Below are 22,530 nucleotides of genomic sequence, written 5' to 3' on the forward strand. Positions count from 1 at the left end.
GTGTGCATGAGCGTGTTTACTTCAGCCTGCTATTGGCCCGAATCAGACTCTTCAAATTACAGATTGTGCAACATGATTAACTCTGTGTTTACATGTTTATTAGGTGAGATGGTTAACCAGTTAACCAAATGTAAATGTGATCAGATTACATGTGGGTGGGTGTGGGTTTGACTGCGATACTGATTCATGTTAGATAACAGATTGTATAAAAATATTATTGTCTTGTTATATACGAGGTAAAACATTATTTTAACTTGTTAAATAAGATAAAGTTTATTGTATGATCATGCTCGCTGCAGTTCAAAGTCTTAGCTTTGCCTTTGCTTCCACCTGCAGTTTGCTTTGGGTAAATACAACTTTCCCTGTGATAAGAAATGACTGATGAACAGTGGAAAGCCATCAATTGGCAAAAAGGTTTTAAAAAAAAAAAGTGTTTTCACCTTTCTGACATTGCAAGGTAATGTGTGCAGACTGCGATGGAAAAAATGTAATGGATTGAAATTAACTCCGTAAAGTGAAAAACATGAACTGCATTTGTATCACATATACTGTACCACATTAATAACTGTAAAATATAACTTCATGCAGTAACAGCTAAAGTAGAATTACTTAATAATATGATTTAATACTCTGCCACGCAGTCAGTGTTTGTTGACTTAATTCAAATCCAGTCAAATCAGTACACTGCACTGTGTTGTACCAGACACCAGGTGGCACACACACAAGAGTTTGAAGGCTGTAGTACGACTTTCTACCACACATTTCCCTAATGCACAGTGACTGAAGCCTGTTCAAGAAAAAGTAGCTTGTGAAGATTTACATTTTTGATTAATTGGCTATAAATAGAGCCTTTTATTAAGACAATGTATATCTGCTTCCTATTTGGTTGTGTTTTGGTGTAATATGCATATTTCATATAAAATCCAACAGTGGACTGTTGTTTTTCACATTTGTGGATGCTGCTGTCTGATAAGTTTGTTGTGTACATACAATAATTGATCAGACACTAAAATAAATTAACAAAAAATTTAATGACTGGTTGCATGTTTGGCTTCTGACCAGTGAGGTTTAAATCAGATACAGAGTTATTCTTATTTACCGAGATTGATGCATATTTTATTTTTTATTTAATATTATATTTATTAACATCACTTTGAGGTTTGATTCTCTATATATAGTTTGATCATTTTGTCTTTTATTTATCAGCTGGGTTTTGCTCATACGGTATTTGCTCCTTCCTTGCCTGCCTGTCTACATGTGTTAAGTAACTTTATCACTAAATTTTGGATGCATAATTCATGAAATAGTTAACAAATCTATAGCCTTTAACGTGTGTGTGTGTGTGTGTGTGTGTCGGTGTGTATAAATGTGCACGATGCGTCTTTTTCATTGTTGTGAAACAGATAGAGTTACATCCGGATTAAAATTTCTCTATTTGTCTTTTCTCTCTAATACGAGCCAGATGTTACCTCCAGCTGTCAGTCAACCGCTCTCTGACCAATCAGGGCGGGTCTCAGCTCCTCCTTCCCTCCCTCCCCCCGCTCCCTGCAGAGTATCCCAGGCTCGGTGCGGAGGAGGACTGACTTCTCCTTTCTGCTCTCAGTCCAGCTGGACCTCTCTCCTTCTGCCTCAGCTCTACAATGGAGAGAGGGAAAATGTTGGCTGTGTGTCTGCTGTGCTGGAGCTGCAGCGTGTGTGTGGTTACAGCCATCCAGAGGGCTGATATGTTTCCTTATGGCACTTTAAGTGGAGATTTCATCTTGGCAGAGGGCGACGATGAAACCTCCAGAGTGCTGTCCCTGCCCAAACCCTTATACTTCTACAACTCTCTCTTCTCCCAACTCTATGTAAGTATAAGCTGATTACTGGTCATTCGCACGCTGCTTCTCTTAATTGATTTCAGATATGCTGCGTTATTCTCGCACAGACTGCAGAGGCGTGGAGATACTTTAAAAAGTTTTGCAGGTGATGTTCGCAGCTGTGGTGCAAAAGCAGCGATTTGTCCTCATATCTTAAAAAAAAAAAAAAAAAAGAAGAAGAAAAAAAGTGTCCAGAAGCTTTTTGGGTCATTATAATCTTTTTTTTTTTTTTGCATCTCTGTGAAGCGACAGTACATTCAGATCCTAACAGGCTGCGCTCCAGTAATAAACAGCTCCCATCTGCAGTGCATGCATGCAAACATCCAGAGCATGTTTAACCTGGGAGAAAATAAACGTCAACGTGTTCCGGAGTATGAAATAATTCAACAAGCTGGTCAGTAAGAATATACTGTGCTGGTAATGACTCGGAATAAGTAGTGTCATTATTTTCAGAACCCATTTAACCCATGGCAGGAGGCTGAAAATGTGCAAAAATACTGTCAACGAAATGTAACTAAATGTCTTTCTAAATTATATTACTGTAATTTACTAGATAAAGGTGTTTTTTTTTTCATTTAATACAAGTTATGTGGCACATTAATGTAATATTTTGATTCATAACAAAAAAAAGGTGGGTATAAATCTGTTTAAATTCTTAACCAATATGTGAATTTACTCAAGAACAGCACTTTATTTTGAGGTATTTATATTTTATTTGCCATTTTTAACAGCTTTATTTTTCTACTCTACTGGATTTATTGGATGCACACAGTTAATTAGCAGACTAATAAAACAATATATGATCAAGTATCCCCAGAGGGAAATTCCCAAACTACCAATGAACCCACAGAGTAATTAAAATAGTTCTGTCTTAACATTAAAGTGATAATTGGACATTAAGTACTAGTTGTACCTATGGTATTTGTAGCAGGCTAAGTTTTTATGCTAAAACCTATAATATGGAACAGAGTATTTGTACACTTATTGCCTTTTTTTACTTAAGGTACTTCTTCCATTGTAATTGGAGCAGTAAGTAACAAAAGTAAAAGCAGTGGTTAAGCAGGAGAATAAATACAGTAAATTATTATAATTAATGCATTAAAGCTACAATATGCAACTAACAGCTAGCACTAGCGTGACACTTGAAATTACATTTACATTTAATCATTTAGCATTTCAAGTGTCACACTAGTGACACTTGAAATGCTAAATTAATCACTACGTCCAGCCTAGCCCCACCTCCCTCTGCTCTGCTTCTCTACCCTCTGCTACACAAGAGTACATTTGTAGAAGCAAACATCTCTACATCTTTTTTCTGTGACTCAGACTTAACAGTGCCTTTCCAGAAATATGTTTTGGAACATATGTTTCTACATTAAAAAGAATAAATTTAAAAGTTACACACTATAGCTTTAATGTGTAAGCAACATTTAATGTTGTAGCTTGAATGTGTGTAGTTAGTCATACTACTACGGTAATGGTTAAAGCTCTTTAGACTGCAGTCATCTGAGAGTGTTGTGTTCTATTACCCATGGTGAAGAAGACACTTGGTAACAGTAGTATGTGGTTTGAATGTTTCTAAAGCACAATCAGGGACCAGGCTCAGGAAACCTTGAGTGGGTTCCAGTGGTTTATGAGAGGAATCTAGGGGTTTATTATGTGGTTCCTGGGGTTCATGACAGGGTTCCAGTGGTGCCCACGGATGTTCCAGTGGTTTATGAGGGGATATGGGTTCAGTAGAAGGTTCCATGGGTTCTTGATCTTATTTCTTAGAGGATTCTGGAGGTTAATCATCCAGGTACAACATGTGGAGTCCTCTGAACCCATCACCTGGGCCTATTATTAATTAGCGACTCGCTCTCTTTCTAGGTGGCCACCAATGGTATTATATCCGCTCAGGACCTGCCGATGGAGAAGCAGTATGTTGACGACAGCTTCCCCACAGATTTCCCTGTGGTGGCCCCGTTCCTTGCTGACATAGACACCAGCAGAGGACAAGGACAGATTTACTACCGGGTGACTGAAACACCCAGCATACTCAACAGAGTGGCCCAGGTCTGTATGATGACTCACTTCTGTGTTAAAGCATGGCAAAGTGAATGCTGTGTTCACCCTTCTCAAATACAACTCTGGGTTTTTCTTTTTCTTCCCCCAGTTCATCCATTAGTTCAGCCCATTATTCACTCCATCTCTTCTTTTTTCTCCATCTTTTTTTATTCATTTGTTCATTGATTCATCTGCTTACCCAGGAAGTACAGAGTGGGTTCCCTGATGCAAAATTCACACCCACACACGCTGTGGTTGCAACATGGGAGAATGTTGCAGCATATGAAGAACAGGTTCGAACCACTGGACCTTCAAACAAGGTAAGATGGATTGAGGACTAGAGGAGCACAGCTCTACATCTCATTGTATTGATTAATGATTGAACAAATTGATTCGTTTCTACTTTATCACCGTGTGAAGAGTCCCCATATCCCTCACTAGTATTTTTCGGTTCTTTTGAGACACATAATCCCAAATTCCTGGAGGTTGTGCATCACTTGTAATCAGCCTTGGGTGGAGGGTCTATTTGTAATCCTCATTTTCTTCCTAATCTACCTCCTAACCTTTTCATGGGGTCAGAGGCCATCTTTAAGGGTCATCAAAGCCCCCTCTCCAACTCCTTATCCCCTCCTTCCAGTTCACACACAGGTAGACACAAACATGCTTTGACCACTCATGCTGTCACGATCTGTTGGAATTTACTCCCCTCCTTGTTTGCCAGCCATTTACCAGTTAATAACTTGGTTTACCATTAAAGTAACCTCCCCCCCTCCAGCTCGCAACCCTCCCCACGCTAATACTATTCTTTGCTTCACTTCAATTTAGGGGATAATTGTGCTGTAAGTTTTGGAACCAATGTTGACATAATCTAGGGGCTTTAGGGAATATAAACAGGAAGTATAATTTCGCCACAGAGTCAGCAAGTTAAACTGTTGGCTACAACATGATTCCTGCTGCTTTAGCTTGTACCAAAAAAGACTGCTGTATTAGCTATGAGCTGTTCCTGTTTGTGTTGTACCCATATATTTTCAAACAACTGTCACTGGAACACTTTGTAAGTCTGCAGAAAACTTAAAAATGTGAAAATGTTCAAGCAACATCTGGGGATATAAGAAAGCATGAGCAGACTGCAACAACTGTGACTGGGACAGTCAGTAGCATTGCTGAGGTCATACAGACCACTGCAATGTCCACTGACATCTAGTCAACATCTTGTCAGCAGCCAAACTACAATAGCTTAACTTCAGACTGTTTTTAGAACGCCGGTATGCACCTGTCCTCTTCACCTCAAGCAGGATCTTCACACCTCATTTCACACACACACCCCCCCACATCTTTCCTTTATCGCTCCACCACCACTTTGCAGAGGTGCATGTCACAGTTTGAAGGTAGATGAATAATTTGGCACTAAAACTCCATAACCATTCATTTTCCACTTGTTGTTAGAAACTTAACTCTCCATAAGTGTATGTTTCTCATGTTCAGCAGTCCTAAGACTGCAGCGTTACTACCTAAAACTCAACGTCTTTAGGTAGTAAATTTGTTTACAGTTTTGTTTATTAATGTTTGTTTGTTTATTAATTCTTAAGCTGACATTACCATGATAAAGTGATTATGAGATCATCAGTTTAATGTTTCAAACTTCAGAAAACTTTCACCAGCACTAACAAATGTCATTCTATTTTTTTATAGAGTCACACTCCTTCTGTTAGTAAGTAACCTGAACTGAAATTAGTGGAAAGCTTGTTTAATCCCTATGCCAATAACATGTTTTCTTCATAATTAATACCAAATAAAAATTTCCTACAACCCTTATTTACAACTCATAAATTACAGACCTTTAAAAGATTTGCAGAGCACTACAGGCTTTGTTTAAGTTAAACATTGGGAGAGACTCCAAGTAAAGCCAGGCCTACTGAACTTATCGATCAAACAAACAGTGCTTTGTTGTTCCTGGTGTGTAGTATGTGGGATGGAGGGATGAAGGGAGTGGCAGATTTAAGGAAAACCCCAGGGGATCTCTTTGTCTCTCTCTCTTCCTCTCATCTGTGTTTGTCCTTTTTTTCTTACTCTCATGCTCCGGTTTCTTTCTCTGGTTCTTCTTTCTTCCTGATTAATCAAAAGCTAAACAATAAAATAGTCTACCAAGGATACAGCATTAAGCCACTTACAAGATTAATCAGTACCTGAGGCTCCTTTTGACTGCTCTGCTGCTAATTGGACAAATCAGTGATCGCATCTTCTCTGAGTTTCAAATATTAGAATTATCTTGGAAAAATCTCTATTCACTGTTGATGAAATGCTAATTTCCACAAGTGCAAAATGTCGTACATGTGCTAAAAAGGGGACTTATTTTGTTTTTGAAGGCTCCACTTGGGTTGCCAGATTGGGGCAGTCTGTGTGTAGCTTTAGTGCTCCTTTGGACTGATAGCATCTGCCTTTGAAGTGATTAGCCAAAGGTGCTAGGTGGGGTGTGTTGGGGGTAGAATGGTATGTTCATGTGAGGTGATTAACCTGAGCTGTGTGTGTTTTGACGGGAAGGAATAGCGTCTCGGGGGTGTAGGAGTAGACCATGTTGTGTTTGGGGGTTGGATAAGAGGAGCAAGAGGTAAGAAAAAACAGGAAAACAGTGGCGTAGAAATTAGAGTAAAGATGGTGAGAGGTGGGGTTGTGTTTTCTAAGCAATTAGTCTAAAAGATGCTATTATCATAATTAGAATGTAATAGTTTCACTTTAAACCCCAAACACACACACTCTGTTGTATCTACTACTGTGTAGCCCAGTTAGTTAAAAACCAGAGTCAGAGAATGTGGCCTCTGTGTGTTAATCTTGTAAGAAATGTTTACCACCAGCCCATTGATAATCCTTCCATTACGTGATTAGCTTATCCTAGAATAAAGGATGTGTATGTGTATGAAATCAACAAGCAATAACATGTTAATTAGAGCTTCATATATGGTTGATTTTATTACCTTTCAACAAAGCCATGGTAGCGCTAGTCTTTATGCTAAGCTAAGCTAATCAGCTGCTGGTTCTCCCCTAATATTTGGTATACAGATTCAAGTTGATGCTGTTATCCAAGAAATCTTTATTTAAACACATACAGTGAGTTGGTTATCTGTGCTGGTGAACGGAGAAAGTGTCTACTGGCTAACTGTCATGATGTTAATATGATTGTTAGTGTGTTAGCATGCTGAGGTATGGAAAATTTATAACCATACTGCAATTAACCATTAAACTGAAGCAGCACAGAGTGATACATACACTGTACAGAAGATTATAATATTACATGGATTTCCTCATGATCCCTTCATCTGGGATTTATTGGATATGAGCAGCACTTTGAAGTAGAATTGGATTTTACATTTGACCATAGCAGACATTGTTTCCGTTTTGTACTCTCCATTCAGTGTCTCTTGAAAGCTGCATGTGTCAAAAAAAAAGGTTGTTGTAGGTTGACCTGCATATTACATGTCTCTTTACTTTACTTTTCTTTTCTTTTCTTCTCTTCTCTGTGTTATTTGTTGTTTCTGGGGGCCCCTGCAGTGACACAGGAGGCATCCCTTGAAATATGTTCATCCTCGTTCAAAGGCGACCCTTCTTGAACTTTCATAATATGCTATTCCATCGGTAACCAGTGAGCTAATGTCTATACCAAACAAAGGGTTGACCTCAACATGTGGCTGTACAGCTTCATAATAGCCACAGAATTGAGACTTTGGATCCTGATGGTTTTGCTAATTAATAGTACAGTCCTAGTGCTCTGGTTTGCAGCTTTGGAAAAGATGTTCAAAAGCCTTTAAGAATCTAAGAAAAGCAGCTATGGTTTCACCCACCATGTGTCTTGAGCTGATCAAAAAAGTTTTTGAAAAACATTAAGTCCTGAAGTAGTACAATTTCCTCAAGCTCTAGAATAGTAGGGTCTTTCTGAGTACAGCAGGGATTTTTTTATATGACAGCAGCAAAATAGTGACTGGACTGTACTTGGCCACAAGCCTGGACTGTAGTGTGTGTGTGTGTGTGTGTGTGTGTGTGTGTGTGTGTGTGTGTGTGTCAGTTCCCACGCTGTAGGCAGTTCCGTTTGTATCACTCTGGTGAGGCTGGCAACTGGTTTGCAGCTGCTCTCTGTCTCTCTCTCTGCCTGGCTGCAGCTGTGCTGCGGCCAATGTGCTGATAAAAAGGGCAACCAACAAACTGGTGTAGACTAATGAGTAAGATCCAGCTCTGGATAATTATAACGTGATTCCCAAAATTTGTTATAGTGTGTTGAGTCATGTCGTTCAAACCCAGATGATATGGAAAAGCTTAAGTGATGTGTGCCAAAGTAGACTATACTGCACTGACTAAACCAGGCCACCAATCCCAAATATGTTAGGACTGAACTGAACAAGATGCTAACTGTATTCCACACCACATGTGGCATGTTAGCAGTTTCAGCAACATATTTCATTGCAACCCCTTCTGATGTGGTAACAGTGTTTTATGACTGCAGTTCATTGGTTTAATTACTATTCTACCCCAGACTGTTCTGTATTTGTTTTTCTTAAAATAGTGCGTATTAGATTATTATGTTCTTCTATTTAAAAAAAACCAAACTTTTGCAAAATTAGAGATGTCACAAGATGGTCTAGAGGGTCATTATTTGTGCTGATGTGGACATGTTTTTCACGAGCATAGTTTCATGGTAATAGCATTTACAGTTGGTTCAAATGGTCTGAGTCAAAGGTGAAGTAAAAAACTGGATATAGTAGAGAGGTGCGAGAGGTAAAAGGAAAGGACAGCAACTCACATTCAAGATATTCAGCTGCTGTGTGAAGTGTTTGACTGTTGTTGTTGGAGAGTCAAGGAATTTGTTGGACATTTAGCCGGATTATAACACAGTAAAAGTGGTACAGAGACGATTGATAGGAGTGCTCTTATCTAAATGAGCTTTTACAGTGTTTTCATTTAAACTGTGAGTATTTCCAGACCCTCTACCTCCCCCCACAGCGCAGCAGACAAAGCTATCACACCGATGATGTTACCACTTAAGCCTTAAACAGAATGACCCTGACAACAAACATTTGTTGGTCCTTGAGACAGTTCCCATGTGTGAGTGTGTCTGGTCAGTGTGAGGAGTGTGAGGACGGACACCTTTAAAAAAAAAAAAAAAAAAAAAAAAAGGTGTGACAAAATGCCTGTAGGAAAGTCGAGGGGCTTTGTTTGTGTGTGTGTGTGTGTGTGTGTGTGTGTGTGTGTGTGTGTGTGTGTGTGTGTCAAAGTCTTTGATGTGTGGTGACTGTAATTTGTTGTCTTCCAGCTGGGAGTCTGTGAAGTAGACCAGGACTACAGACTCAAACACAGCAAATGACCACACAGATGGAGCAGAGAGATGGGGAATATAGCACAAATCACAGGGGAACACTGCAATACTTTATGTTATACCTTATTTTTTCTCTTTTAATATCTAATAAACTGTTTGGATGGGAACATGCTGTATTTCTCCCAACTGTAAACCAGACCTGTGGCCTCTCTCATAACTCTGCCAGTTCCCCCACATCCTTTCATCTCTCTATCTATACAACTACCCTCTCCTCCTTTTTCTTCTCGTCTTCTCTCTATCTTCTCTTCTTGGTTCCAGGGAACAAGGGAAAAATACAGACATGTAGAGAGGATTATTAAGGACAAAGGAAAAAAAAGCAGCTCCCCTCTTGTAGAGGGGGGAAAAAGACCTCCCTCCTTACTAATTACAAAGAGCCAGGAGGCTGCGACGTCCTCCCCGCCCACAAACAACAAGATAGTTTAAAGATGTTTATGTACACAATTGAGGACACACACACACACACATATATATATACATTACCACGAGACGAATATAGGTGGAGGGACATCTGTGTTTGTGTAAGTGTGTGCATGTGCACCCCATGTCTCACATTATTACGATGTCTGGTCTGCATGTTGTAACATCATCATGAACGATGTCCAGACACACAGGAAGACAGCTGTGGAGATCAACATCTGGGCTGGGGGTTGAGAAAGATGTGTGTGTGTGTGTGTGTGTGTGTGTGTGTGTGTGTGTGTGTGTGTGTGTGTGTGTGTGTGTGTGTGTGTGTGTGTGTGTGTGTGTGTGTGTGTGTGTGTGTGAGTGTGTGTACAGATTGTCTCATTCTGTCCCAGAGGAAAACAACGTGGTCTTCATTCACCAGATCTGTGCTTTGGTTATTGGAGGCTGGAAGCCCCCCCACAAACCTGTAGGAAATAAAGTCCTTAAGTCACAATACACTATTTCTACTAGAAGAAGTTCTCAGGTTCATGTGTTCAACATAAACCTTTACAAAGTCTGGTTTCTATTCATATTTTCTATTTAAATTCACTTACTGTGTAAAATGTGTTTTGCAAACCCACACACTCAAGTCAGTATCTCTAAAGGACTGAGAAGTGGGGGGTGGGATGGATCCCAGCAGAGAGATTTTAGAGACGAAGAAGTTTAAATATGAGCAGTGAATGTTAGAATAATTTGAGGCCGTTTCAGCTGAGCTGACCCTGTACACACAAGAGGTGACCTCATCCCTCTAACATTAGCAGGACTGAGAGGGAAAGACCCATGTTTTACTGAAGTCTCACATTTATGTCACATGAAAATGAGACAAATGGAAATGTGAACAAAACACTGCACAAACGACATGACTGGTTTTGCCTTTACTTTAATGGTTTATTTAACATGTAGATTCCCTCTTGCTCTTCAGGTCAATACCTTCCAGGCAGTAATTGGTTATGATGAGACAGACTCATATGTTCTCTTCCTCTACCCTGAAGGCGGCCTAAACTTCTTTGGGACGCGACCCAAGGTAATCCGTTACATATAAGGCCATAATACAGCTGATAATATTGGATATTTTACCACTTGTAGACATTCAGAAACAAGTTTAACATTACATTTGTTGCTAACTCGTTTCTTTCTTACTTGAGCACTTTCTTTTGCTTCTAGGAGTCTTATAATGTTGAGATAGAGCTTCCTGCTAGAGTTGGCTTCAGCAGAGGAGAAGTTACATATTTCGTCTTCTCCCGAACTGAAGGACCTTTCTACAGTGTTACCAGTGATGAGCAGAGTGTAAAAAACCTGTACCAGTAAGTAAAAAGACGCATTGCAGCCACATATGGAAACATTTTAATTAATCAAGAAATAAAGGCGAGCTGTGTGCTAACAGGACCTAGCAACATGTTCAGAAAAACAAAACAATACCTGATAATGGTTAATCGTTCTGTAAGTTCAAGTTCAGTTTTTGATTATATAGATTTGTTTAAAAATGTTAATTATGTAATATAAAAAGTTTTATAGCTCGACAAACCTTTACTTGAGACATTATAAATTGGAGCAAAAGCTAATGTTACATTTTGATAACAAGACAGCTGGGACTACTAATTAAACACAGTAGCTGACATTTGTTAGCTGTTAGTTGTTTCTAAAATACACCTGTAATGCTTTATTTAAATGCTTTATTTATTTATAAAAAATATATCAAAATCTGGAATTGGAAATGTGATAAATAAATGTAATTAACATGAGTTACAAAACAAAATAGATTTGGTGACTAGCTAGCTCAAAATAGACATTATCAATCACTACTACCATAGAGCGGATTTTCTCTAACTTGCTCGAGTGTTTTACAGTTTAGTATTTTAAACAAACATTTTTTTTCCAGGCATATATTTTGGCATGTGATAGCAGAAAAAGTACAGGTGTGATTTATAACACTGACAATGAAGCACATCTTTATGGTTCAGAAATGAACACAAACAGTTTTCTTGCTCTCTAGGGTTGGTAATACAGGTATTCCAGGTGTTTGGCTTTTCCACACCGGAAACCGTTATTCTTTTGACAACATTGTTCCTGCATCCATTGGTGGCCTCCTTGCTACTCCTCCAACTGGAATACTTGGCTTCCCCCTGGTAATTTTTTTCATTTCAATTTAAACTTTCATTACAGAGTTGTTTTTGTGATACATGTGAATGATCTGTCCCCTGACTCCTCTGTGGTTTGTTCTCCCAGGACACCACCACCTCTGAGTATTTTGAAGAATATGCAGACAATACCTTTGAACCTGATACCCAAGAGGGAGATGGTGAATTCCAGCCATCCCATGCTGGTGGTGACCACTCAGAGTCCCTTCAGCCAGCAAGCCCTGATGCTCGCTCCTCTCCTTCTGAGAATTCTGATCAGAGGCCACATGGCAGTGAAGGTGTACCATTGACCTCTGACCGCAAGTATGGTTTAGAACCAGCAGCAAGGCGGTATGCTCCCCCTAATCCTCCAGAAACAATAGCAGAGGGAGGTGCTCGCTTGACTCAGGAACAGCAACCACAGGTAACAATTGTGCTTTTCACTGCAAATAAATTAACATCTTAAACAAGCAACTCAATTAACCAAACATAACAGCAATTTTAACTACTGCAGATACTTAAATGTAATATTTTTATGGACTAGGATTAGGTTTATACTGTCATTGTGGTGCTGTTTTTATATCCAAAACTTCAAAACTACAAACCAAACAAAGCTACTACATGATATCTTTGTGGTATGTGATCAGAGTTAATGCGCTAGCTCTGTTTGGCAATATGTTCACATTCTGTGGAAACACCACTTACTGCAGTCGATATGAAAAAAGAGGACTTAAACTGTCTGCCCTGTCAAATTTGTAATTATAATTTGAAATTGTAGTCACGTATTGTAATTCTATGGTTACAATGGAATTCTGTTTTCGAAACAGTGGGGTAATGGCAACAAAATGCTGGCAAAACCGCTGGTCATGATACCCTATATGCTATATACAAAATGTGTAGTATGCTCAGATAATAGCACTCTGGTTTATAGCATCTGGAGAGAGTTAAATTATTGGCTTGGCTCTCAATGAAAACAGGAAAAACATATTTTAAGTTAAACACAAGCCTGTCCCTCTGTAGGTTCCTCTGGAGGTGGTGGATGTGTACCCCCCACAGGAAAATGAACCACGTCTGTCCCCTGGAGGTCATGTGGTCAGCGTGGAGGAAGAAGATGTAGATTTTGACACAGGAGGTAAAGGGCAAACCATAAATATGTATGTATACAAATGAAGATGCCTTCTAAAGTTATGAAAGGACGGTCACTTTGAGCAACTGAAGGGTAATACTAGCTCACCCTCCGCTGCAGTGCTGCTCAGCAGCTGGCAGCACAATACTACCGTTGTGCTGGGCAGCTCCCAGGTGTGTGTGCATTCAGTGCTCCCTCCCCTGCAACTGCTCCCAGTGGCTTTTGCTTTGAATAAGAATGTGTTCTAGTTGCCCATGTGCAAAAAATTATACAAGCCTCATTTTATTAAGTCATTAGCTTAGTTTTGAGTAATTAAATCATTTTTAAGATGCAAAGAAACATCTGTCAGCAGATAAGACCAAGTTTAAGAAACACATATTTCGCCCACTGTTACGGATCTAATGTTTTCAAAATATTAACACAGTGTGATATTAGAATGTGGATTTCCCTCCACAGCATTTGCCTGTGGTTTATGTGGTTGTGTGTATAATAAAAGTGTCACACTTGTTACACACATATTTGTGTGTGTGTGTGTGTGTGTGTGATGTACGATGCTGAAATGCTGTATTTTGATCCTTGGTCAGCTCTTTGCCAAATAGACAAATAGACAGAGATGCAATGCGAACAACAAAGCACTCATTTAGTAGTTTTACGCAGTGTTTTGAATTCAGAACAGTCAGGATAGTTAAAGAGACTGAAATCAGGCCAGACGCATGTTTAAGTAGCTGCTATGGCTTTGACTTTTTCTCCATGTTAGACAAGTCGTATGACTACATTGTTTACCATGGTTTGAGAATTGTCAGTGTCCTTACTTTCCGTCTCTGACTGCCACTTTTTATGATGACTACTGAGATTCTTTTCTGTTTATTCCAAAGAAATTGGGAACAGAGAGCAACACTTCCTGTTGGTCAGGGGATTTTATTAAGGAAAAAGTGATCACCCCAAGATGTTTTTCTAAAATAAGGGTTGAAACATTTTACAGACTTTTTGGGAGTTCATGAAGCAGCACTGTGTGTGTGTGCCTTGACATGTGTCTCAATATATCTCCTAGTATCTAGTTCACTTCCTTTTTCTTTATGTATATATGGTAGATACAGATCAAACAAACAAAGTATTCAAACAAACTTTTATTTGAATACATTAGAAATAGTTGCATTGTAGATGTGATGCATAACAATACAAATGTCCTCTTGCCTTTGTCTCTCTCAGTGATTCAGTACACTACAGAGAATAAAGAAACATGTGCCAGGTATGTGAAGTCAAAGATAGCAGCATATCATCATGTTATCTAGAGTGTACCGATACGATTACAATCCCATCTGTAGGACTAGATTAACTTTTTCCTTTTACTCATTCCAGATTTCAACAGCAGTGTTCCCACAATGCATTCTGCTCAGACTACGCCACAGGCTTCTGTTGTCACTGTCGACCTGGCTTCTATGGAAATGGAGTCCACTGTCTACCAGATGGTTGGAGCGCTACCGTTAACTTACATTACCCATTTTTTTATCATTAAAATCACCTTTTTAAATGTTGTCTAATTGTCTAATCCACGTGCAACTCCTCCAGGTGCTCCCCAGCGCGTCACTGGTAAAGTGAACGGAACCGTGACCGTGGGGTCAACTCCTGTACAACTGAACAACATCGATCTCCATGCTTACATTGTTGTGGGAGATGGGAGGGCGTACACTGCTATCAGTGAGGTGGGAGCCTGAAGACATAACTGTTCATTTAAATACATCCTAGAGCCAATGAGCTTATGATTTTCTCTGTAAAATCAGACTTGACCTCTGTAAACCTTGTGTTGATTTTTCAGATACCTGAGCCAGTGGGCTGGGCTTTGATGCCAGTTGCACCAATAGGAGAGCTCTTTGGATGGTTGTTTGCTCTGGAGCTGCCCAACAGCCAAGCTGGGTTCAAAGTCACAGGTACACCTGTTTGTGTTGGGTTCAATTTGCTGCCTTGTACATGGTGACTTTTCATGTCTTAGGAAAGGATGGGGTCACTCCTCTACAGTGAGGACATCTGTTTTCGTGTGTGTGTTTTCTGTCTCTCAGCCAGATGTATTGTCTCCAGGGTTGTGATGTGATATCAGGCTTCCACCTCCTCTCTCTAATAGGAAACAGCTTTGTGTGCATGTGTGTGTGCTCGTGAACTTATGTGTTCTGTACAGACGTAACTATTGCAGACATTCCACTTTTTATGAAATACAATTGCTGTACCTTTGGTCTTTCTGCAGTGTGTGTGTTTGGGTGTAATGACAATAATCTATAAATAGACAAAGGTTTGATTAGTTTTTTCACTGTGTTACCAGGTGCCAAGTTTACTCGCCATGCAGAGGTGATCTTTTACCCTGGCAACGAGCGTCTGTCAATCATTCAGACGAGCCATGGCTTCGATAACAATAACCATCTTACTGTGGATACTGTCGTCAATGGCAACGTGCCCTTCCTACCTCCCGGGGCTGAAGTTACAATCAGTCCCTTTAAGGAGACTTACCAGTACTATCCATCAGGTAACTAAAACAACCACAATACTCAACATCTTTATCAACACCTGATGGGCTGCTAACAGTCTTTTTCACGTTCTGCAGTTGCCACCTCCACCTCTGTGAGGGAGTTTTCAGTGGTTTCAGCAGACAGAGGCTCAGAGTCCTTCTCCTTCCAACTGAAGCAGAACATCACCTACCACGATTGTCGTCATGACAACCCTTCTGCTGCCCCGGAGACGCTGCAGCTCACCATGGAGAGAGTGTTTGTGATGTACGTCAAGGAGGAACGAATCCTTAGATACGCCATCACCAACAAGATCAGCCCAGTGGGAGGTGAGTCAGATTTTAGTCAGCTAAATATTGTTTCAGAGGCTCTAGGCACAGGAGAGTAAAACTGTAATGAAACATACTACAATAAAACTTTATTGTTCCTGAATGTCAATTTGTTTTTAAGCCAAAAGTGATTAAAAACACTCACAAAAGATGAGAACTATCTTAGGTCTTCATACCTCAGACCTACCAACGTGAGGAAAAACAGTCCACAGCACAGTGTGCATGGTTCAGAACATGTGGCTTCCAAAAGAATAATATAATGCACATTTAAAACTAAACTTTTGAAAAACTGGACAATTCATACAACACTTTATAGACTCAGGCTGTTCACAGTATATATCTAAAGTTGAAATTAAATACATAATTGGGAACAGGTTGAAAACAAATAAGCACAGACTAGACGGTCATGACACTTATTATTCTGCTCTGTGGATGTCTTAACTTTAACAAAAACCTAACATTGATTATATTGAGAACAAAGTACCTGATTAGCTGCTTAAATCCACTCCACACTGTCTCTGTCAATCTTAACGTGGGTGGATAGACTGAAGGCGTTGAAAATGTGAGGTTTTCTCTTCTAGAACCCCAACTATCAACCAGACCACCTAGTAATTGTTGCAAAGCTGCCACAAAAACTCAGCCAAACCACGGTGCAGAGTTGGACAGAGTTCAGCTTTCAACACAACACATGCCACAAGTTGTGTGCATAATTGGACCCTGAAACCTCAAAAAACGATGTTAAAATGTCTGGATTACCTCAGCTGTTTCTCAGAAGACTGCAGACACAATGCACCACTCCTAGGATCACTGTAACTATAATTTGCATCACTGTAGCTGACTTTAACTCTTAGGACAAATGTTGTTTCTTTGGGCAGACGACTGACATATGTGACCTGGATATGGACAAGCGTTGACACTGTCCTGTAGAATGAGCAAGAACAAGAACAAAAAAAATCTGCATATGGCATGTTTAGGTTTTTATTTGCTAATAAGATTGCAGTGTTTATCCAGTGTTTGCAGTTTAGAGGAAGGAACCTGTTGACACTCTATGTCTGTATTGTGTATAGATCACAGGTGTATTGAATGCATCCTTTTCTATTTATGCATCCATGGTTGTTAAATCTTTACTGCACCCACGTGGAGGGTAAATCCAGCATTTCAGTCAGAGATTCTGAGGTTCCTTGGATCCTAATTGATGGCTAATTATGTTTCATTGGAAGCCAAGTTTCTATCACTCTTATTCCCATCTCCCTTACCGTTGTGTCATTAATTCCTTTAGTGTTGTCTACGTTCATCCAGCTAGACACCAGCAGGTGAACAGAGACTAAATAAATGTGGCAATGTATATAGAAATACAGCATGCTCATGTGTAATGTTCTTTTTCTATCAACACACAGTGGTAATGATTTCTTTACACCCACTGTCTGAGTAAAACCATGTACAGACAGAGCGACAGGAGAGCCTGAAAGATGGGGAGGAAAAGAAAAAGTTAGAGACAGAGAGAGCGAAAGCAAGGCTTCATTTTTTCCCTAGGTTTGAATCCAGGCCAAGTTTCTATCATTTAAATGTCAACATGTTGATTAAAAAGGTTATGATGACACATCTCACCCATCCACTAGCGCGCATTAGCGCACGTACACACACACACACACACAAGGATACACCCAGGGCACAGCTGGAAGAGCTTTTGGGGATCAGAGGTTTTGTAAACATGGGTTAAGTGGTGTGTGAGACTGTGTGTGTGTGTGTGTGTGTGTGTGTGTGTGTGTCTTCAAGGGTCTCACGTTTTCTGGGAAATAATATCCTAGCCAATGACAGATTTTCTAGTGGGGGGGTTGCTGGGCAGAATAGCTGCCCACTGATGTCATGAGAATCAGAAGAGCTTAAGACATAGAGAACAAATCTACCTGCACTTTGTGTTTCATGCATCATATTGTCCACTGCTGCAGTCACCTTATTTCCACAAGGGGATAGAGTTTTCTGTTTGGTGGTGTTGTTTCTTTCCCCAGCTCCACTCTCCTATTTTCCAATTAAAACATTAAATTGTTTGTTTGGCCTGAGTAGAGATATGTTTTGTCATAGGGACCAAACGTTGAAGCTAATTTGCTGAAAGTTCTTTTGATTGCGTACCATGTGCGTTTGTCATGTAATGCCAGATACTCACCCACCTGAACAGCTGATTCTTCAACCTTTGGCTGGTTTAGCTGCTAAATGCCAGGACAACCCTAAGCTTAATAGGGTTGTCACACTCCTCTTTGTTGCACTGTTTGGATTTTACAGCTCCAAGTTATCACAGTGACAAATTAAAAGAAAACATTAAAAGTTGAACCTGGTTCAACTGTTTCTTTTGCAAGATGACCCTGTGTTGTTTTGCAATAGCACCCTACATCTGCACCCCCGCTGTGCAGACGGACTGGCTCCATTCAAATGAATGAGGCAGGACTCAAGCCAGCATGGACGCGGCCTAAGGCTCTGAAAAACAAATTCAGCCCCCTCATTCATTTCTGTGAGACCACTTTCACAGCAGGGGTCCAGCAAAAAATGTGGGATTGCCTCAGCTGTTTCTACAAAGCCGTCGGGAGTTATCCTGCTGGATAATGCTGCACATTGTGTCCATCAGCTCAATAACTGTTTCAGCTTAAAACATTGTTATAACTTCCAGACTTAAAATTCTCTCTGATAAGTTGTTTTATCATTGCACTTCTAGAAATTAGAGGGAAAGAAAGACAAGGTCAAACACGCAGATGCTGACACCTCTTGCCCTTTTGTCTAGTGAGGTGGCAAAAAAGCTGGATCCTACAATTCCCATAATGCAACACAGCACAATATGGTGCCTGCTTGTTTAATCCTGTTCTCTTCTTAACTCCCTGACCCCAGTTCATGATTTGGGATCAGATTATGACCAGGATTTAGTAAATATTTCTCAGTCTACACAATGAAATAGAATAGAACAGAATAATTCAGTTAAATTTTATTTGTATAGCAACAAATCATAACCGATGTCATGAAAGTAGCAAACATGCAATACATGGACCAATTTATTTTGAGACAGGATGCTAATTTTACCATCATTCTTTAGGTGGAAGAAGGTAGTTCCAGAGTTTTCTTTTATATAAGATGTAAATGAAATATCCTGGTCAGAGAGAACTCAGAGATTGCTCACAGTATTACTTGAGGCCAGTGTTACGTCATCTAACGTTTCAATATGATTAGACATAATGTCTCTGAGGTTTTTAGTGACCTTTACCAGTGCTGTTTCTGTACTATGACTTACTCTGAATCCTGACTGGAAGTCTTCATACAGGTTCTTCTTGTGCAGGTGGTCATACAATTGCTAGAAAAATTACTTTTTCAAGGATTTTAGACATAAAGCACAGATTGGATATGGGTCTATAATTGGTTAAAGCCCCCTTAGTGCAGAGGAGGCTTTTAGAATAAAAGGCTTCCCCAGAGCTAAAGTCAACTAAACTAGCAGCTAAACTCACTGATCTATTGGACCTGGGGGTCCTTGGTCACTCACATTTTCAGCCTGAACGCCCTCTAAGATGCTGCTCTCATTACTTAACCACTGCACTCCCTTAAATTTCACCTCTTTTCAGTGTGTCAGTAAAAGTCAGTGATGATAGATCATTTCATAGGGCATTACAGATGGTCCGTTGGATTTTAAAGATAGTTGGTACACATTGGCCATCTTGTTGCTGTTAATGCTGCACTCCTGTGCAGCCATTGTGTTAGTGTGTTGTGTTGTAAACCAGCAGCAGGTGGGAAACTGCAGTCATCACTTTGATGGTGTACAGTGTGTGTGTGTGTGTGTGTGTGTGTGTGTGTGTGTGTGTGTGTGTGTGTGTGTGTGTGTGTTCTCCACCCTTCTCTCCCACTCGTCTTCTCTCTTTCTCGCGCTCTCTCTCTAATTATCCCTCAGTCTTTTCTCCCATCCATGTGCATCTCACCCTCTCATCTTTCCTTCTCCCAGCCACATTCACAGCTTTGATGACTCTCTCTCCCTCTCTCACTTTGATAATGAGCTAAAATTGGTCTCAGACCCCGGGATATGGAACCAAGCCTGATTTTATTTAGGTGTGTGGGTTTCTGTGCCTGATGTTGAGGCAAAACTTTATGAGAATTTTATTTTCTCTTTGGTGGTTTGATTTTTTTGTCCCTGTCTCTCTGGCTGGCTATCAGTAAACTTATTGACTACCTGGACTCCAGACCACTAATGGCATTGTTTTTGTACGTAAACAGAAACTGAGATGATCTGTTTAAACTTAACACAGGTCAGTATAATGTATGGGATGATGTTTAAATGGTGTCGCAACAAGGTTTTCCAGTGAAACGTGTACTAATACCTTGTATCTTGGAGAGCGGTTTAAACACAGCGACATCAACTTAGCAAATATTTTTATTTAAAGTGCAGCAGAATATTCTTCTTTGATAGCAAAGTAAAAAAATGCTCTGTACCTGCATTATTTGAACCACAGGGTCATGATCATATAAGTGCTCTTAGAAAAACACTTGAAACCAAAACAAAAGTGAGTCAGATCCAGTTGGCAGAGAAAGGCCCAGACTCTGACTCCCACTGTGTCACTCACCACGACATATGCGCAAGAACATTTTTAAGTAGAGTAGCACAAAGGGTCATTTAATTACAAACACATTCTTTGCTAATGATTTCCCATGTGCTGCTTTACTCTGCTGTTTTTCTTCCTGATTTTCCAGAAATGAGTCAGAGGGTTTAAATTGACATGCATATTGGAATCAGGAAACCCTGAACTCACTCATCCGTCTGTCTGCATGCGTATGTGTGTCTAACTTTACCCATATGTTGAATATTGAGAACATGAAGGGAGTCGCTTCCTAGGAAGAAACAGTCCTATGGGAATTTGTCTGGAGTGATTTTAACATGTGTGCTTGGTTAGGCTGTAATCATTGCTGTAATCATTGGACAGTTGAATGATCCAGATCTCAATTAATGTCAGTTTAAGACTTTTCTCTAGTTGTGGAGACAAATACTTCATTGGCATTTAGTTGGGGCCATTTCTTACAAAAAGAGGACAAAGAAAAGAAACCATTAGCAAGCATCAAGGTGCATGATTCCACAGACAAACAAAAAGAACATCACACATTTACACTTTGTTGAAGTCTTTCTTGGTCAACATGCATGTCATTAAGTCTGTCTCTCATCTTGTCTGTAGATTTGACGGGGACGGAGCTGGTCAACCCCTGCTATGCAGGAAACCATGACTGTGACACCACGGCTCAGTGTATCCCACAAGAGGGCCAAGCGTTCCAGTGCAAGTGCGCTACGGGTTTCACTGGGGATGGACGGAACTGTTACGGTAATTTTTGGCTGTTAACCCTTTATATGGGAATGCATGTGCACATACAGTACACTACCAAAGAAGTCTTTGTAGATATACAGTGCAGCATCGTGAGCGTGTTTTACAATCCTCTTTGCTTAGTCTCAACTTGTCTCTCTCTCCCTTACAAACTTACACAGAAACACATGTAGACAGATGTAAAGACAGTTAAAGGCTGCGGGTCTGTGTTTCATCAACATATGTCCATTCAGTTTAGAGGGTTCAAGTACAGGCTGGATGAAAGCAATCTTCCATCCTACTCTGTTCTGCTCTGCTCATCCTATCCCATCCTCGCCCCTTCTGTCCCATACTATACCTGGCCTGTCATTACCCCAGCAGCAGGTCTTTCTCTCCTGCTGATGGCTCTAAGAAAGCTTTAGTTTCCGTGATTAGGGGTCAGTGTCTGTCTCTGGTCACATCTATGTGCAGGTTTGTCCTGCACATTGTAATAATTTAACTACATAGTCAAGAATTCAGCTGTGGTCAAACAAGCAGGCACACATGCTCTAAAAGCACCAGTAATGAACCTTAATTACAGCTGTGACACTCACATGCACATTCATTAGATAAGGGATTCCCGGTTTACAGCTTTATGGTTCCATCGAAAGTCTGTCTCACTTCTTCACATCTCTTTCTGTCTTTCTCCCAATGCAGACATAGATGAGTGTGCTGAGGGCTTAAGCTCATGCAGTGCTCATTCTCAGTGCGTGAACCTGCCTGGTAGCCATCGCTGTCAGTGCCACAGTGGCTATGAGTTTGGATATGATGGGCGTACCTGTGTTGGTAAGTCACAATGACTGAAATGTAAAATGGATGCATAACACAAGTAAGAGTTCTGAGCTCTTTCTGGAAACAGGATTGAGAGCGTGCACATGCCCTAGTGTGGTGTGAAGCTGTACGTAGGAACAGTGGTGCTTTGAGGCTGATGGCAGCATTCTAGTCTGTTGTTTTAGTTGGCAGTGATTACCGTGTTCAGCAACTTAGTCGAGCATACTAGCATTTAAATATTTGCTAAATAGCATTGAAAACAAGTCAGCTGAGGCTGATCCCCTGAGACAATTGTATTTATCTAATTGGAACCATGAATGCCAGTAGTGGCACTTTCAACACATTTCAGCACCTAGTAATTTATCTCTAGAATAAATAACAAGCCCATTGTCATAGTTTTCCTTTGTGCTGAGCTTCATGACACTCCATCATTTAACTGAAAATCTGCGTTAACAAAGATCAACCACAGCCGCTAAGCAGACGTTACAGCTAAAGCTGCTAAACACACGTTTTCTCCTTAATCATGCAGTGTCATCCTGTCTAAATGTACTGTTATTGTTTGTGTAAAGTGATGCTGTTCACATGCAAATTAAAATGCAGTATGTGTAAAGATAACTATATTTTTTTACA

General features: G+C 40.1%; 1 protein-coding gene across 1 annotated transcript in view; it reads left to right on the forward strand.

The window, feature by feature from the left end:
• Positions 1-22,530, forward strand: part of nid2a (nidogen 2a (osteonidogen)) — a 52,464-nt gene that overhangs the window by 13,499 nt on the left and 16,435 nt on the right. The window contains 17 exon segments of the mRNA XM_026362807.1: positions 1,463-1,635; positions 1,637-1,847; positions 3,729-3,914; positions 4,109-4,225; positions 10,631-10,732; positions 10,873-11,012; positions 11,702-11,834; positions 11,935-12,249; positions 12,846-12,957; positions 14,161-14,200; positions 14,311-14,420; positions 14,521-14,654; positions 14,768-14,879; positions 15,266-15,466; positions 15,545-15,775; positions 20,968-21,111; positions 21,787-21,915. Of these exon segments, the coding sequence (XP_026218592.1) occupies positions 1,463-1,635; positions 1,637-1,847; positions 3,729-3,914; positions 4,109-4,225; positions 10,631-10,732; positions 10,873-11,012; positions 11,702-11,834; positions 11,935-12,249; positions 12,846-12,957; positions 14,161-14,200; positions 14,311-14,420; positions 14,521-14,654; positions 14,768-14,879; positions 15,266-15,466; positions 15,545-15,775; positions 20,968-21,111; positions 21,787-21,915 (2,590 nt within the window).

Source organism: Anabas testudineus, chromosome 2, assembly GCF_900324465.2.
Source record: "Anabas testudineus chromosome 2, fAnaTes1.2, whole genome shotgun sequence".
NCBI lineage: Eukaryota > Metazoa > Chordata > Actinopteri > Anabantiformes > Anabantidae > Anabas > Anabas testudineus.